The sequence below is a fragment of the Chiloscyllium plagiosum genome, unplaced genomic scaffold (genome assembly GCF_037043375.1).
Source record: "Chiloscyllium plagiosum isolate Xiang-an unplaced genomic scaffold, Cpla_swu_hap1 HiC_scaffold_9, whole genome shotgun sequence".
NCBI classification, from domain to species: Eukaryota; Metazoa; Chordata; class Chondrichthyes; order Orectolobiformes; family Hemiscylliidae; genus Chiloscyllium; species Chiloscyllium plagiosum.
Window position 1 is genome coordinate 73,329,883 of NW_028270147.1, and position 19,728 is coordinate 73,349,610.

The window sequence follows — 19,728 nt, forward strand, 5'->3', positions numbered from 1 at the left end:
ACACTTATTCATATTAAACTCCATTTGCCATTCCCTGGTCCACTTCCCCAGCAGATCAAGGTCCTGCTGCAATTTCTGATAACCTTCCTCACTGTCCTCAGTACTGCCTATTTTAGTGTCTTCAGCAAACATACGAATCATGCCTTGTGCATTCTCATCCAAATCATTACTATAGATAACAAACAGTAGTGGATCCAGCACTGACCCCTGAGGCACTCCACTAGTCACAGGTCTCCAGTCCAACATGCATCCTTCCACTATTACCCTCTGCTTCCTACCATCAAGCTAATTGTGTATCCAATTTGTCAGCTTTCCCTGGATTCCATGCACTCTAACCTTCCAGAGCAGCCTACCATACCTTATCAAAGGTCTTACAGAAATCCATAGACTGTGTCTACCACCTTGCCCTTGTCAATCTTCTTGGTCACTTCATCAAAAAATTCTATCAAATTTCTGAGGCATGAATTCCCACTCACAAAGCCATGCTGACTACTCTGAATCAAACCCTGTCTTTCCAAATGCATGTATTGTACATCCTATCTCAGAATCTTCAAGTAACTTACCTACCATAGATGTTTAGCTTACTCATCTATAATTTCCAGGCTTTTTGCAGCCTTTCTTAAATAATGGCACAACATTTGCTACCCTCCAGTCTTCCGGACCTCACCCGTGGCTAACAATGATGCAAAAATATCAGCCAGGTCCCCCGCAATTTCTTCTCTAGTCTCTTGCAGTCTTTTTGGATATATCTGCTTAGGACCAGGAGATTTATCCAACTTCATACATTCTAATACATCCAATACCTCCTCTGTTGTCCTGCTGTTTGTGAACAAGACTTACCAGGGAAATTTTTCACATTGCCAGGTAGATGCCAGTGCTGTTACAGAAGCAGCTTGCCTTGGGTGTGGTTAACTCTCCAGCATAGGTCTTCTGTATTATTGCTAGAAAGTTGTCAGGACCTTTGCAGAATTCAGTGCTTTCAGCTATATGTTGACATCATGTGGAGAGAATCAAATTGGCTAGATAAAGGACTGCCCTCTTCTCCACTACCCTGTCCACCAACACCTCCAGGTGTCTGTCTATAAAGCAGGATGACAGCCTCTGGGTTACCACTGAGCACCAGTGTGAGGGTCATTCCTGGTTTGCAACATCTGTGTAGCTGGGCTTTGTATGTAGCATCAGTGATGTGAAATCTGGAAGGTTCCGGCAGTGACAAACATTTCTGTCTCTCTAGTTGTATGGTTCCTTGAGAAAGACATCTAAGAACTCAGTTACATAATTAATGTAGTGAAGAGCAGATGATTGTGTGAGAAAATTCAAACCATGGATAAATTCTGTCCATTGAGATAATTGCAATAGAAGCAGCAAAAGGAGAGCTCTTGTGGTGCATTTATAGTATTCCTACCTTGGCACCAGGATATCAGGGTTCAAATCCTACCTGCTTCAGAGATCTCTAATAACATTATTGAACAGAAAATATCTAGAAGAGCAGAAAGCTACAAGGGATTTACTGAAGACCTTTTTTAAAATTAAACATTTTGATCAATGAATAGAGGATGATTGTTTCCCCTACTTGAAGAATGTGGTAATTAATTTGCTATATAATGAATGAGGAGAGTAAAAAGATATATCTTTATACAAAGTGTTGATATGAATTGGAATTTATGGGAAGGTTTGAAACTACAACAGCTGCAAATTATTAGAAGCATATGAACAAATGGAGCTATGGGGAGAGACTTGAGCCATCAAGTTAGTTATTAAGGAAATGGTACGCACATGTTAGGCTGAACATGCTGATTGTGTTCTGTATCATTCTATGGCTGCAGGGGTACATTGGGCAGAATATAAGGGATGTTTATGGGGGTTATCAGCATCGTTGAACCACAACAGTATCTGCAACAATGCCAGCATCTTTAAAACCATTATATAAACTAAACATCTTTACAATACTTGTGGTTTTGTTTTATTGCTGGTTAAGGTGTTACTTAGATCAATGAGCTGTTGGTTGTTAAGATTGACTTGCAGAGCTTGAACCAAAATGATATATGATGATAAGAAATAGGAGACGTAGACTATACAGCTGCATGAGTCTGCTCCACCACTCAATACCAGTCATTTTGCCACAACATCACTTTCTTATCCACTTCTCACATCCCTCGAGATCCAGACAGACCAACATTCTCAGCCATAAATATATTCGATGATGAAGAATCCAAAACTTTCTGAGATAAAGAATTCGAAAGATTCACAATTTCAGAAATGTTTCCGCATCTCATTCCTAAATGACTGAGTTCCTGTCCTATGACTGTGCTCCTACGTTCTGGAATCCTCAGCTAGGGGAAACAATTTCTCAGTGATGATCCCACCAATCCCCTTCAAAATCTTGTTTTTCATGAGATATCCTCTCATTCCTCTAAACTGCTGAGAGCATAGGCACAATTTACTTGGTCTCTCATTTCAAATAATTTTTTCACTGTGCTGCCTTGAAGGCAAGTACACCTGAGGGTCGAAATGGTGCACAGTGTTCCATATGCTTTTTTCTCACAATCCCTGTATAATCACAGCCAGACTTTGTATTACATGTCCCCCGCAAGCACTTGAACAGATGATGTTGACCTAATTGTACTGGAGCAAAATCATATTTGAATACATAACATCATCAAATGTTCATACTAAATTCCAGCAGTTTGCTTAGGTTTTACAGAGGAATCTCGATTATCCGAACAACAAGGGCGGGAAGTATTTTGTTGGATAATCGAATGTTTGGATAATCGAATGCCAGATAACACAGTTTAGCCAAGCATCAGGACCTTGCGATCTTGCCGGATAATCTGAAAGTTGAATAATCGAATGCTGGATAATCAAGGTTCCTCTTTATTCATCCAATACAAATACTAAAAACTGTCATTGTTTTAAATGTTTACTTGATAAATTAACATAGTTCTTTGCTATCGTGATAAATACAACATACCGAGAGTTCAGTTTCTTATTTTGCCCACATATTCCTCAGTGAAGTAAAGAGTTACCTGTTTGAATTTCAACAATTGAACTCTGAGAATGGTTGCATGTGCTGTCAGATGCTATGACATACACAGAATATAACTGGCCACAGAGTAACACGGGCGTTTGACACCATGTTTCTGATGTGCTGCACGATGTGATGTTGCCATCAGGTCCTTCAGCAATGGCAGTGTACCCTAGAGCACCTCTACTATGGTCCCATGAGACCAAAGCTGTGTTTAAATTACAATCCAGTCTTACTTCCACATTCTGCGGGTCACAAGGGACTGGAAATAACATTGAAAGTTAGATATGGAGGACAACAGAATCAAACAATCAGCACTATTACAAATAAATAAAAGGGTAAAATAATTATTGAATAACATCTCTAAATGAACTCGTCATTACATCAAAAGTGGGAAGAAAGTAGAAAGTAGTAAGTGTGCCAATTAACTGGTAGCATTAAATACAATTAATGGAAAAGTTGCTTTAATTCTATAATGTGAGAGCTTTAGTAATTGAGCATCTCACTGAAATACATGATGACATTATTAATGTTAACACAGCATTGTTAAAATTTTTAATTGTCAAACTTATTAATTTTCTCTTCTATAGTTGCAACATGTATTAAATATACAGTTTACTACCCACACTGGTAAGACCATTTATTAAAAAAAAGGTTTTGTTGAAACATTTCACCATACACTCAGAGTGAAAATCAGCAAAAAATCCCAGTGTAAAGGGAAAAACAAAATTTTTAGTGCATTGCGAGGAGAGAGCTGATTTATTGGCACATGGACTCTGATTGGTAGAGATATTGCATGAAGAATGCACCAGTTAGATGATGACTGATAATTAACTACTAACCTTTGTTTAAATTTAAACTAGGCAGGTTGACTCTGATTGGTCAAGGCATGATTGGCCTTGAGAAATGAACCAGACAATGACTTTCATCTATTGCTGAGTTGAAATAGGGGCATTGTGTGCACATGTTCTTTTGGTTTGCAAAGACAGGATTCTGTATATTTATACATGTAGCTTCCAGTACATGCATGTGCACCACACTGTGAGCCTGACTGACAATCTTAAATTGAGGGATTATGGCTACTCCGATTAGATTATTTCTCACTGTATGTCCTGCAAACTCATGTACACTTTTGATCCTGAAAAGTGTTCACTCTACCTCCCATTACCCTATAGATCTCACCAACGAGTAAAACTAATTGTTTTATCATGCTTAATGCAATAGCAACTAGAGTGACAATTGTCACTTAAAGAATGCTGCTAAAAAAGACATTCTGCCTATCATATAAATGAGTAATGTGACATGTGAATTTCAGTGCCAGCATGATAGGAGGTACATGTGCCATACATTCCAAAGGCTGGCGAACACTATTCAATTGCGCATCCCTTAGGCTATCCACAATTGACCCTTGCTTGCACGCCTCAATACAGTGTCCATCATTAGTTGTAATTTTTTGATTGGACATTTGCAGAATAATCCTGAGTGTGTGAAGAATTATGTTGACAACCAATTTAAGATTGTCAATATGGTGCACTTGTGCCAACTGGAATCAGCATATATTAATAAACAAAGCCCTGTTTATAGACAGAAAAGAAATGTACACACATTGCACCTGTTTAAACTCAACAAAATAGGTGTCAGCCATTGTCTGGTTCATTTCTCCATAGCAACATCTGTACCATTCAGTGTCCACTTGCCAACCAAGCAACACTCTTCCTTTCTTACAAAACAAAATGTTGACATCCCCCTAACTTTGGTATTTTTGCTATTTGTCTAGATGAGTGCAAGATGAAACATTTCAACAAAACATGTCTTCTTTTGGCAATACTCTGTAGACCTGTTCTTTCAAATGACAATTTGATAATGTGTGAGAATTGGGATTGGTGGTACTGGGGAAGCAAGTACTTTATTGTTTGATTGGTTGGCTGTGACTACTTATTAAGTAACAAGAGGTATGAAGATATTTGACCTGACTTTAACTGTGCAAGCAAATGGGTTTTAAGTAAGTTACAATCTCGCCCAAAATTTGTCATGACATGGAACATTTGAAGGAGGAGAAAATGAGGACAGCAGATGCTGGAGATCAGAGCTGAAAAATGTGTTGCTGGAAAAGCACAGAAGGTCAGGCAGCATCAAAGGAGCAGGAGAATCGACGTTTCGGGCTTATGTCCGAAATACTCTTATTTCAAAATTGCCTTATTTAATTCCTGGTTCAGATTTTAATATAGGTGTTTCCCTTACAACTCATAGTATTAAAACGTAGCATACCAAATTGGTAATTGCAATGTTAAAACATTAAGTCTTCTGTAAGATTAGATTACATTACAGTGTGGAAACAGGCCCTTCGGCCCAACACGTCCACACCGACCCACCGAAGTGCAACCCACCCATACCCCTACATTTACCCCTTGCCTAACACTACGGCAATTTAGCATGGCCAATTCACCTGACCTGCACATCCTTGGACTGTGGGAGGAAACCGGAGCACCCGGAGTAAACCCACGCAGACACGGGGAGAACGTGCAAACTCCACGCAGTCAGTTGCCTGAGGCGGGAATTGAACCCGGGTCTCTGGCGCTGTGAGGCAGCAGTGCTAACCACTGTGCCACCGTGCCGCCCACAAAAAATTGCGTTTTCTTTCAACTGCAATTGCCAAATCATGGATGAAAAGGTATGCCACAATGTTTGAAATTTTGACTCTGAAGATGTATCATGCACACCAAGTACGTATTTACTTTGGTAAGGGCCATTCCTGTAATTGTATAAGCAGGTGCTATGGGCACTGTTTGCTCAGTCTCGCATGGAATAAATGTGCCTTGAGGGGATTACATGATGGTCATGATGGTCATTACACGGTTTGGAAACAAAGTTCCAACATCAAGGACTGAAAGAATTCAATTACATTAAAGTGGCTTGCATTTCAGGAACTTTTGAAACCAGAAATAATTGATTCCGATAGTATTGTACAGATAAATAAATAATCAGCAACCATCTTCAGCTATGGATCCTTGAGCATTCATGATGCAACATATCCTTCCTTGTGCACAGGGACCCATTTCCCAGTCAGTGTAAATAAAGAAAATGAACAAAATAATGCATCGCACTTAAATATTGCTTGTGAAACCTGATATTTCATTTGTTGTTAAAATTGCAATAGACCTTTAGGAAATGAGTGATACCTGAATGTACATTCACTACTGCACTCTGGGGGCTTTTGCAGATGTCATCCACTGCTAGAACAGAGATTGTGTAATGTTCACCACACTGCAGGTCAGAGATTTGAGCCTTTGTGTCACTGGTGTTGAATAAAGCGGTGACTCTTTGACTGTCTCGAGTGGTCACAATGTAAAACTTTGCTCCATCTGCCTCATTCCATGAGAAGAATACAGTATTTGAATCACAATTCAGCTCAGCTTTTAGATTCTCAGGAATGCACGGTACTATTTAGAAAAACAAATTATTGTCAATCCTGTCTTGCTAAAAGGTAAATAGACAGTACAATTATGTCAAAAACGACCAACTATTAAAAAGTAGCTATCAATTAAGTAATAGAATTACCAGTTTGGGTTTGTACCGAAGTACTTGAAATGCCATTCCGGCTATAACTCAGTGTTGTTACAGTTATGTTATAGGACTGTCCACAGTGTAAATCCAGAATTTCGTAGTGTGTCTCTGTTGTGTTGTACGAGTGTTTATGTCCAACAATACCTTCTGCAGTTACCTCGTACAACACTGATCCATCAGTCCTACCCCATGATATCGCCACTCTATTAGAATTACAGTCCACATTCAGAACGAGTTCATCAGGGGCACATGGAGCTGTAGAAAAGGTAAGATATAATTTCATTAATACCTAAAGAAATGCATTGATGCAAATGAAAACATAAATGGATTAAAACATGTCGATCTTTAATTAAGTTCAAATGATAATCACTTTGAATAGACTAACCATTGATTTTGAAGGTTCATGAAATCCTTTTTTTAAAATCTATCCATCTCCATTACCTATTCCACATTAATAGGAGTTTGTAGACATTTGTGAAGGTGGGTCTCTATTAATGCTACATACAATAGCATTCAACTGGGAATATCTCAATAATAACTATCTGTTCAATGTTCCTCTCACCCACTGTGCAGTAATAGGTTCACAGGATAAGTCTATGGATCATGAAGGAATGAGAAGTAACACCACGTGATGGTGAGAACCAGCTGGAAAAAGAGATGCTGGCGAAAGCACTGAACTAGTGTAAATCAATGTCTATTATAATAGATCCCCAGCAGTGGTTTGTGGTGATAAGGGAGGGCACCAAACAGGAGCACTTCTCTGAAAGAAAAAGACTCTTTGTCAGAAAGAGATCTTCTGGAGAGAGGGAGCAATAAAGGATTTCCTCAATTGGATATGAACTACTTGCATAATTCCATGTATGACACTGTTTTCTGAGTTTAATCTTAATTTCTCTTCATGGAGAGCAGATACCAGTGGAATACATAGTCCCTGCTTCTTGATCTTCAAACCGTCTGCATCCTTAAATCTCATATTTCATTTTGTAATGTTATAATGTAAGTAAAGGGAGTAATTCAAATATATAGATAGACTTTTGCAGCGTTGTTTAAAAGACAAGAGTCACATCTTGTTGATTTAAATATGAAACACCTACCACATTGAGAAAATGGGCCAACAATGGTTTAGTGTCTCTTTCCAGTGATCTGGGAAGATTGTGAACTCAAGAGACAATTATTGGAGTGAATTCACCATTCCCACCATAGCTGGTGAACTCACTCAGTGCATAATGTACAGACTGTCACCAGGTACAGAACACTAAAAGCCTCTTCAAATAATCTCAATTTGGAAACAAAAATATGTAGCAGTAACATTTTAATTGCATCACAGCATCTCACATGCAGCAGTAATATTAAAATATTAGTTCCAATTTAAGGAAACACCAACGATATCCTAGAAAAAGTTTAGTCAAAATCAATAGCTACTTTTCATTCAAATGTAGTTGCACTTCAGGTAACTCCCTTCCAGCTTCGCCAGGAGGAGTTTGCTCAAACATTTCCTGAAAATTGTGTTTGATGCAGGGCTGGCAATTCAAAATAAGTTTTTCAGAATCAGTAGAGAGGAAGCAATCAAGCTCTTATGGTTGTAATTATGATGGCAATTGATGAAGTGACCTCACAGAGTAACAAATGTCATCCTTCCAATGATTTTTGGATATTGAGCAGAATCCAACTTTGACAACTTTGATCATGGTTGACATGGAATTCAGAAGATAAAACTACTTGTAAATTTATATTAACAAACACAAACCCACACTCAGACCCAGTAAAACTTTGAGGATGGAAATGTTAATTATTCTGCAACATTTCACATAATCTACATGCAACGCTCTTCAAGAAACCTCTCACAATCCAAAAACCTTTAAATAGAAGTGATTACGGTCTCTAACATTTGTCATAACAGAGAACCCATCTTGAGGAACTCTCAATATTCCTTTTCTTGGCGTTTTTTTTAATGGGCTCAAATAATGGCAATGTATAAATGAGGCACAATGTATATGTGAAACCTATTGAACGTCGGTGCTAATATGTAAATCATTACCTGTCCGAATCTCATAAACAGAGCCTTTTTTGCTGCTGCATTTATCATCAAAAGCTTGAACGGTGATGGTATATATTTGACTACAGTGAAGAGCTTGGATCTGACAGCTGGCTCCAGAGGTGGTACAGGTGTCTATGTGTCCATCACTCGCTTCTGCTGTTGCCACGTACAACACAGTGTGGTTACCTGGCTCCCATGATATCAAGGCAGTATTATTTTCACTATAAACCTCCACATTCTGAGGGGGGCATGGCACTGGTTTGGAGAAAAGTAACAGGAAATAGAAAAATAAATGTCAAACGTTGTGTCATCGGGATTCCAGAGTTCTAAGTCAAAGCTGGAGGTCAAATACCTAATGGGAACATCTCTACTAGCATGAGAGGATGAGATCCCCTGTGGACAGACTGCAATTCAATCCTAACCTAGATCCTATTTGAAATTTAGCCAATTCCTGAGAATCTTCACTAGCTTCTGAATCAACTAGTTCTAGCAGCAACATACTTTGTGAGGGGCAGGGAAGAATGTGAGAAGCAACAGTAAAGAAGCTATGTTGTTTCTATGGCTTCTTCCTTCCTTCCTATAATGTAAGCTTCTATTTATTAATACTAATAGATAAAGTATGGAGACCATCTGCCCAGATCATTTCAAACTGCTGACTGAATGGCCCTACCCATTTCATCAGAAGACATTCACAATGTTTGAAACAGCTTGAGAATCTTTATAAAGCAATAACAATTCCAATTCACATAGAACATAATCACGAGTGATGTAAAGGTACCTTATTCTGTTTTAACCTGCAACTTTAAAGGAATACTATACTAGCTCAGTGTTTGTAATCCCCATTCCAGACACTTTGCATGTAATTCTGTACTGTAATTTAAAGTTTCTGGACAGTATTGAGTGGTTAAACTGGTTTCACTTGGACGCTCAATGCCCAGTTGGATTCAGAACAAGATCCCAGAGATGAAAGTAGACTATCTTAAACTACCGTACTACCTATTCCTCTCAAATTGGGAACTAAGGCAAAAATATTTTACACAAGGAAAATGAAGTTTATTTGAAGGCCATTGTGTTAATTTATCTTAAGCGACAACTAACCAGATGATAAGGAATTCTAACAAGATAGGTGTAAGATCCGTCCAAAATCGTAATATGCTTTTTAAACATGCTTTAGTCTTATCTTTATATAATATTGTTTTCTTATATTTTCTACTTCCTTTTATTTTCTCTTTTTGAAACTTGTAATGTTAGCTTGTTCCTCATTTCTTCTTTTAACTCTCCTTCTGGTTCCAAATCTCCAACTTTTTTCTTTCTCCTAGCAGACCTACATTCGGTTCCTATATGGTCAACAGTCTATGTTAATTTCATCATCCCTGACTTTCATTGATCCACTAAAATCTTTTCTGGTGTAAATGACCACATTTGATTACCTTGTCCTGTGACAAAATGTCATAATTTTGGAATGGTAGTTTTAATACTGTCCTCAATATTTCTTCTATATTTGAGCAAAAGTTTTATCCAAATTGTTTGTGCGTCAACTGTATATGATTCAAAGGCAGACTTTTGAGAATAAATATGAATATTCCCCCACCACCAACATCCACCTTAGTGTCTTGTGTCAGTCCCTTTAGAAAGTCCCTGACATATTGGGGTCAATCTGCATCCTTAACTGGACATCAAGCATTGACTGGACAGACACAGAAAGGTGGAGAAACTCATATTCTGATAACAAAATTTATGTAATTTTACTTCCATTGAACTTAATTCTCAGCAATAAGGATGAAAATCTATCTTATTAGTGAAAACCCAAGTATTTGTCATCTTAAAAACCAAAAGAACTGCAAATGCTGTAAATCAGAAACAAAAATAGAATTTGCTAGAAAGGCTCAGCAGGTCTGGCAGCGCCTGTAGAGTTCTGATGAAGGGTCACTTGACCCAAAGCATTAACTCTTATTTGCCGAGCTTTTCCAGCAATTTCTGTCTTTATGTGTCATCTTATACTGAATGATAACAGATTATAGTAAGCATGCATATAGTTCTATAATCAGTTTGTACTGCTGTTAAGATACTTGTAATTTCCAGGAATTTACTTCTAAGGTTGTTAGACAATTTTCCTTTTTGCTTTCTCACTTCCCCACCCACTCATTGTACACTGCTTCCCTCATCCAACTGCATAATCTAAACTCTAGTTCTGCCTTTTATTCAGAATTCCTTTTCTTGTTGTACAATTAGTTTTGAAGTTAAATACCTGACTGAATTTCCAATCTTGAGAATTGTAAAGTGCTGCTGCAATGGCCGGCCCGTGCCATTACAGTCAATGAATAACTCTCTCCACATGGGAGATGGAAGATTTCACAGCTTGTGTCTGTTGTGTTGCATGACAGTCTGTCTCCACTCTTCATCTCCAGAAATGCAATGTACGAGTCAGCTCCATCACTTTCCGTCCACATCAACGAAGCCAGGTTCAAAACACAGTCCACATGAGCATCAACAAGCACCGGAGTACAGGGGGCTGTGAATTATGAAGCCATTCCAGAAAAAAAAAGCAATTATTTTCTATTCTGTACACTGAAAATTTCTTCAAACTTTTAGTTTTCACTGCTGAAATTATATTTCTTTAGCTATTTATTAAAGTGAGACGATCTTTGCCCATGTATAGACAGGGTCCTCGGTTGCTGTGTTTAATTTTGGGCACAATTCCATTCTCATGTGTCTACTAGTGCTTAGTATGGTAGACAAAGAGCCAGGAAATTAAAAAAGTAGATTTGACAAGTGAGGACAGTTAGGAAGTAGAATATATTACCATGGTACAGAACTTTTATCCACTGGATTTCAATAACAACTGGGGAAAACATAAATAACAGCTATTGCAAGGAATTTATTACTCCTGGATTTTATTTATATATATAAAACAGTTTAATAATAATTTTAATAAAAATGTATTTAATGATAATTTTCCTGCTCCTCCGTTACCACCAACTCCAATTCTCACACATTATTTAATTGTTGTTTGATAGCACAGGTCTTCAATATTGCCAAAAGAAGACTTGCTTTGCTGAGATTTTTTCAATTTGCACTCATCAGAACAATCAGCAAAAATACCAGTTTAAGAGGAAAATCAACATTAATAGTGCCCATGCACTAAAACCTCGATTTTCTTCACTTCATGTCTTATGTAAATTTTTGAGTTAATACTTTTGCAAACATTAGTGAATCCCAAATGTAGAAGGGCCACAAATGAAGAAAGATCTCAAAATCTAAGGGAATCTCAAGTATATATGGACCCAATAGTCTGTGAACTACATCTAGCCATCAGTTATTGGCAGAAAAGGAACAGAAATCACGTATAGCAAAAAAACATTAAGCTCTTGTTCAATACTTGGCAGTATGTTTGTTAAATGGCACATCAAGAAATATTGGGCTAAATCCTGTAGAATGCCATATTGAATAACCTTATCTAATGAAGAATACCCAGGAAAATCAGGTCTTACTGTAGGAATGGATGTGAGAAAGGATGAGAATGGCCATTGAATAGTGAGTGCTCAATTTAGCTACACTAACATGACTCTCAGTTATGATTCTTATCTTTACCTTATGTAAGACATGAAAAAGAAACTGGATTTATTAAATTCATCATTAAGGTCTAAAGCAAAATCCGTTTACCTGTTTCAATTGTAGTGAAACTCTTGGAAGGTCGTAAGGTGTTGCACTGTTCATTGAGTGCTATTATTGATATGTTGTATATCTGACCACATTGTAAATCTATGAGCTCACAGTTTGTCTCTGTTGTGTTACAGAAATGTGCCAATCCATCACGATTTTCTGCTACCACAGTGTAAGACACAGCTCCATCACTGTTATCCCAGAAAACCTCAATCATATCAGCATCACAGTCCAAGTAAGCAGTTGGGTTGATAGGGTCACACGGTGCTAGGTAATGCAATGTATTATGAAAGTAAGTCATAAAAACAATTATTAATATCATTACAAAAAGAATCAGATACAGTTCATTGTGTCTTGTATCCAACCATAGCTAATATTTCTGTGTCAGGTAAAGGGGCATTTTCATTGTGCAATTTTTGATTTGGTATAGAACAAAAGTATCTTCAAATCCTATACTTTGTGAATTATGTTTAGCATTGACATGGACACATGGTAGATGGAAAATTAGTATCCTGTAAAATTGGCTGTCCAAATTGATTTGTTGGATGTACTTTACATTTCTTAATAGCCAAAAGAGCCAGCAACCACAAACCTGCTTTCAGCTTAGAATTACTTGACACCAAGAAAAATACATCTTACAAGACTTACATCAACAACAACTTCCTTACTTTAGAATCTTGTCTCCTGTTGCTCAATTCTCATCACAATTCTGAGTGAGCTTTTGCCATTATAAATTCTAATGCCCATATAAAATATTTTGGATTTTTCTTAATCATTCCTCTCTAGAAATTACTTGGACACAGTTTATGCTAAAGTGTAACATTGAGATGAACTGACAGAATATAAAATCCAACTCAGAGTTACAAGATAAATTCCTGAAATACAGAGTTCATTAATATGCTAATAGGTTCAACTGAGAGCTGGTGAAATTATTGCTTGTGATGATTTTAAAAAAGATTGAGGATTCACTATCTGAGGCATTTTAGGTACTTATCACTTTAGCAAGTTTAGAGGCTCTTTGGAACGTCATTTTTAATGTTGCAAAACATCCCATAAAGCATACTCATGCACAGATTCATCATCTAATTAAATTAAAAATTAAGTAATTCTGCAAGGTTTACCTGCATTGATTTCTTTTTCTAGGCTTTGTAAGCTGTTGCAATTATCATTATGTGCTGTCACTGTCACATTGTACCACTCGTCACAGTGCAGATCAGTGATTTCACACCATGTTTTTGATGTGATGCATGAGTGCTGATGCCCATCTTTGGCTTCAGCAATAGCCGTGTATAATCTTGAACCATTACTAGAATTCCAAGACACCAGTGCAATGTTAGTAGTGCAGTCCAGTGCAGCATCAACGTCCTCTGGGGTACATGGTTCTGAAAATATATCCACAAATCTCATTAGTATAAATCCGAAAGGAGCCTCACTTTATAGTATTTAATCAGGGCGGTATTTTGTCCTATTAGCCTGTACGGAAATGATTTAGAACAACTGGACAGATGTCTGGTCTGATACAGAAATTTTTCAATTTTCCATTAAAGTGTGTTTTTGAATGAGATTCATGTTGGTTGTCTGCCACACCTCAGGGCAACTTTTCTCACATAATGCCCCACACTTCACCTCGTTAGTTATGTAGCCGGGATCTTCATTGACCTTCTTGTGGAATTGTGTGTCAGGAGAGGCAGAAGTGCTCACTATTACTAGAACATTCCAGTATCCATACCGCTGGTGTCATACGTAAAGCCCAATTGCAATCCAGTTCAGGAACTCAGGAGCTGTCCCTCATGTTATGGAGCTGGACCATAGTGTCCCTGTAAGGGAAGGTCGTTCCCTGCTTTGTGGACAGGGATCTGGAGGTGCTGGAGAATGGGGTGGTGAAGAAGAGGGTCATTGTCCTTCTAGCTGACCATGCCACCAGTCACAGCCAACCTGGACCCAGATAGAGACCTAGGTCAGGGCTGTTACCCAGGTGAAATAGGATGCCCAGCAAGCAGGAAAAAGTCGATAATTATCTGCGATTAGCTCAGTAGTTAGCATTGTTGCCTCACATGACCAGGTACCTGAGTTCCATTCCAGTCGCGGGTGACTATCTGTGTGGAATTTGCACATTCTCCATGGGTTTCCTCTGGGTGCTCCAGTTTCTTCCCCGGTTCCAAAGACATGCAGGTTAGATGATTTGGTCATGCTAAATTGCCCATAGTGTTCAGGTATGTGTAGGTTAGGTCGATCAACTATGGAAAATGCTGAGTTATGGGGATAGGATTGGGTAGGGGGGTGCTGGGTCTGGATCGGATGCTCTTCAGAGGGTTGGTGTGGACTCAATGGGCCTAATGGTCTGTTTTCACACAATTTGGTAGGGATGCTCAGTATAAGTGCAACCAATGCCTATCTGGTTTCTCACACCTACAGATCACAACTCACTCTAACTTTAAAACTGCACATCCCTTTCATCAGCAAGAGAAAAACAGAAATGTTTGGAGTGCCAAAGGGTGACTTGTCTCCACCAAACATGCCCTAGAATCAATCATAATGGATAGCCCACCTATCTATTGGGATACTCTCGCTATCCAAAACAAACACATTGTGAGCAGACCTGGTTTAATCTCCATTTTCCAGGTTCCATTGTCCAGGGACTCCAAAATGAAATTTTGGTGGAGGTAGCTGTATCCATGTACTGGATGTACATGAATTAACTACAGACCACCCCCATGAAAGTTGCAGTTGTCAGGTTCAGAGGTGGGACTTGGGATTCTTGACTTCTTTCAGCTTTTTCACCACAAGAGAGACATTCCCCACTGAGGTGAGAATCTGGGCCTAGGTAAGAAAAGGTCTGTTCTCAGTGCATTAGTCTAGGATCACGAGAAATTGTCATGCTTGTGCATCAAAAGTGGATAAACTCATATTCGTTTTTTTTATTCTTGGGAAGCAGGCAATAGTTTATTTCCCATTCCTTATTATCAAAGAGAAAGCGTTAGTGAGCTGCCTTCTTGCACTGTTAAAATCCTTGGGCTGTACATATACCAACAGTTTAGTTAGGAAGAGAGTTCCAGGATTTTGACCCAGTGACAATGAAAGAGTGATGATGTATTTCAAAGATTGGAGATTGTGTGGTTTGGAGGGAAGCTTGGAGATGGTGGTTTCTCCATACTTTTTCTACCCTTATCCTTCTAGGTTGTAGAGGTCATGGATTCGGACGGTGCTGTTGTAGGAGACTTGGTGTGTTACTGCAGTGCATTTTATCGATGATCGTAACTTAAATAAGATGACCAATACTGTGAACTCCAGATGTGGTCTGTCCAACTATAGGAAGGTTTTATGAAATTTCCTTCACAAGAAATGATAATATTCTATGTCTTCCTAATTATGTTGTATCTTGTGTACTAGCCTTCTATGATTTATGCACAAGAACACCAAGATCCCTCTACAGTTCTGGGTTCTGCAATCTCTCACCATTTAGGTCATAAAAATGTGGAATATTGTAAAAACCTGGACCTAATGGCAATCATGTAACCATTGTCAGGAAAACCCAACTACCTACATGTGACTTCAGACCCATAGCTCTGTGATTGGCTCATAACTGCCCTCTGAGGAACTAGGGATGGGCAATAAATGCTAGCCTAGCCAACAAAACACACATTCCATGAATAAGTTTAGAGAAAGTGACTTATTGCCTTTATCATCATTTCTCAAAGTGCATAATAGAGACCACAAGTATAAAATAGTCACCAAGAAATTCAGCAGGGATTTTAAGAGAAACTTCTTTACCCAAAGAGTGATAACAATGTGGAACTTGCTACCGCAGGGAGTGGTTAAAGTGAAGAGCATAGGTGGATTTAAGCAGAAACTGGAAAGGCACCTGAGGAAGATAAGGCTGTATGGTTACAATGGTAGAAGTGGATGAGGAAAAAATATGAAGATGCTTAGTTGGAGTATAAAGATCGGCAGGAACAGGTTGGGATGAGTGACGGTTTCTGTGCCATAAATTTTGTATAATCCAATTACCTTGATGCAATAATGATAACAAAGAGTCAATGTATATCAAGTCAGAAAGGTGTGTGACAGCTTGAGAGCTTTGAAAGTGTCAGTGTTATCATTGTTCTTTCCTTCTTTGCGGTAGAGATGTTGGGGAAGGAAATATAACTGAAGTAACCAAAGGACATCATAGCTCAGATCAGGAAAGCTTCAGTTTCCTAACACAAGTCACTCAATCTAATAAACTACCACAACTGAGATAACTAACTTATTAGGACCAAGATCTGGAACTTGGGATTTCTTGGTATTTAACTCTCAGCTATTCATTAGACAAATTGAATGAAGCTTCAGAGGAGTTCCTCACTTTCTGTTTCTAAGTTCTGCTATGGAATGTGTAGACAGTGAATAATTCCTTTCATGAACGATATGGATTATTTTCCGTTCTGGATGACTAATAGAGGTAATCAATCACAAGTAAGACTCTCAAGGAAAATGAACCTTTTTGATGATTATCTAATTCAATTCTGGGACAGCATTGATCTAACATCAAAATATTTACCAAATTTAATTATTACTTGCATTTCACCAATAAAATTGCTCAGCAGCCCAAAGGTTACTAATTCTGCAGAGTCTTTGATTCAATTTGATTTCAATTTGTCCCTCAAAGGTGGTGGTGGAGCACAACTTTATCCAGACTTTGCCAGATCATGGTGAAGGGTTTATTCACTGCAGCATTAATTTGATCATGCACAGAAATGGAAAAGTACCTGTGGTGAAATGCAAGCCATGACTTGGGATACTGTCACATGAATAGCCTTGTGCTATCACATCTATAGTGTATATCTGCCCACAAGTTAAGTCGGACATTTCACAACTTCTGTTCATGGTACTGCATGACTTTCTGTGGCCACTGCTTCCTTTTGCAGTTACAATATACATCATTGCTCCACTGCTCTGGTTCCATGATACCAACACACGACCCAGTGTGCAGTTCAGATCAGCTTCAACATCCTGTGGTGTGCAAGGTGCTGTAAAGTAGCAAAGAAGAATATCAGATTACATTTTATGCCCTAGAAAAATACCAGTACCTCTGTGTGCCTAATATCTGCTGAAAAATGGAATATAGTTTACAAACCAGTGAGATATGAGTTGAATTATGAAACCAGCCAAATATTTATAACAGTAAAGCAACAGAATGTGCGATACACCTCATTGTCACTGCTAAGACTGCCCGAATTTTATTTCATAGAAAGGGTGTCTGAGCCATAGAGAAACAAACATCCTACCACTGATTGCTATGTTAAGCTAGCTAACCTCAACTACTTACAATGGGAGTGCTCTTGCAATTAGAATCATAGAAACCCTTTGGCCCAATCCACACCAACCCTCAGAAGAGTAACCCTTATTCACGACTCCATTAGATCCTAACTTTCAAATTCAAATCTCTACTGCCCGTATGATATTCCCCACCAAGTCACATGTCACATATCCACATATACTGGCACCCAGTCTTCCAGTAATTCTCATTTATATTTCTTACCCTCATATTTATATCAGTTTGTGACCTGCCTCTCCTTCTCTCTTTAACTTGCTTAAGCATTACAGCTCATTACCCCTCAACCCTCCCACAGACTCTGCATTTTTTTGGCAGTAGCCTCTTGCAATTGAGCCATTTTTCAACACCAGTGCTCTCATACAGTGAAAGGAAATCTGGGTCAAATAAAGGGTACCCAGCTCCTGTGAAAGAATAACAGAACAATAGTCAACAGGTTTTAGAGAGGTGCTTGGGAATGATGGAGAGGGATCCTGCATTGTTTTTGCCCTCACCTTGACAACCTTTCCTTCAGCTTCCCAAACCCCAAAGTCTACAAATCAATCACTAAATCCTTAAGCATTCTCTCCCCACTCCTCTTTCAAGACCTATATAAAATCCATCCCTTTAGCAAAGCTGTGTCACTCTTCCAAACAGGTAGATTTTTACTTCAGTATCCTTTTCTTTTCCATTATCTGTGAAACATTTAAAATGCTTTTTTGCTACAGGTTGTTCTGCTATGATGCGGGTTTCATTAATGCAAATTTGTTGTAACGTGGTTGACAAATTGGGGACACTTTCTGAAGTGCAAACTTTAAAGCACAATTTAAGCGCTCATCCTAAAACACAATTTTTCTGTAACACGGGGTTGCACAAGAACGCAACCATCGCATTATTCTTTAAATGATCCACGTGCGTGAAGTTAAACTGATTGAAAGGACTGTTCATTTTTCATAGAACCTGCCCGATATTCATGACTTCAACAGAACAGAAACCAATGGGTGCCTGATCTGTGCAGCAAGGTTGAAAATTGCTCCCGTTTTCTGCATGTTACATGGTCTTTTCATATGCATGATATTAACATTAACTATCTTAAATGAATAAAGTGCTCCAATCTGCAACACTTATGTCTTTCACCTAGAAGCCCAATGTAAATTATATTTTTAAAAAATCTTTAAATCATTTCAAAGGTCATTCATTATTTTTAGACTGCTCTTAAACCTAATGATAATATAGAAAACAGCACTTGATGTTATATGAAACTAGTATAAGGACTCTTTTGGACCTCTTGGTAGCTGCTGCATTGGATACTCCTGAATTAAAAACATAGGATCTATTTTACAGAACATAATGACCAACCCAGAATAGTTCTACAATTCAGTCTAATGGATTGGCACGATTGGATCTTCATAAGTGGATATGAGTGAAATAGAAACATCCCATATATTTGTACCCATCAATCATGGAATCATGTAACTGCAGTCATGACATTGAAATTGATGTTCTTTGAGTACTTTGTACTGACTGTATTGGATTATCTTCAACTATAAGTGTTTGGCAAATCCATATAGAAGTGGTGTAGATTTTACTTTGCAATAAACAAAACATTTTTATTACCTGAATGGAATTCAATAGGATCACTTTGTGCGCTGTTACATTTTCCATCCAGTGCCTTTACAGTTACGTTGTATTTGTGACTACAATGCAGTTGTCCAATTTCACAATGTGTACTTGTGGCATTGCACCAGTAAACATCACTGTCTTGATTTGTTGCTGTTGCGATGTACCATGCTGCCCCCTCACTCTTTTCCCAGGCTATTGTGACAGAACTGGCATTGCAGTGCATAACTGCTGTGACGTTGGTAGGGATACATGGAGCTACAAGGTGAAAAACACAATCAGAGCAACAGTGAAGTACTGCCTCTAATTTCATAGACAACGTTTGTAATATGAAAAAATTCGATTTCCAGAGACATCCTATCTCAACCTTTTCTATTATTAATTCCTTTGTCTAACTTTATTATGAAAACTGCTTTATTATGAAAGTGTCATTATAATTACACCATTATTATGAATCTCTGTTTTTTACCTCCCAGCTTTTCAGCCTCCACTACAGAAAAATTCTGACTGCCACAACCTCTACAACTC

General features: G+C 38.2%; 1 protein-coding gene across 3 annotated transcripts in view; it reads right to left on the reverse strand.

Annotated features, from left to right (window-relative positions):
• fndc7rs1 (fibronectin type III domain containing 7, related sequence 1) overlaps positions 1 to 19,728 on the reverse strand; it is a 136,020-nt gene that overhangs the window by 71,616 nt on the left and 44,676 nt on the right. For all 3 annotated transcript variants that reach the window (XM_087990794.1, XM_043700160.2, XM_087990793.1), the window contains 9 exons: positions 19,198 to 19,458; positions 17,036 to 17,296; positions 13,412 to 13,672; positions 12,291 to 12,557; positions 10,876 to 11,139; positions 8,628 to 8,882; positions 6,584 to 6,844; positions 6,205 to 6,465; positions 3,027 to 3,287 (listed from right to left, as the gene is read on the reverse strand). In XM_087990794.1, coding sequence (XP_087846920.1) covers positions 3,027 to 3,287; positions 6,205 to 6,465; positions 6,584 to 6,844; positions 8,628 to 8,882; positions 10,876 to 11,139; positions 12,291 to 12,557; positions 13,412 to 13,672; positions 17,036 to 17,296; positions 19,198 to 19,458 — 2,352 coding nt within the window. The remainder of the gene's footprint in view (positions 1 to 3,026; positions 3,288 to 6,204; positions 6,466 to 6,583; positions 6,845 to 8,627; positions 8,883 to 10,875; positions 11,140 to 12,290; positions 12,558 to 13,411; positions 13,673 to 17,035; positions 17,297 to 19,197; positions 19,459 to 19,728) is intronic.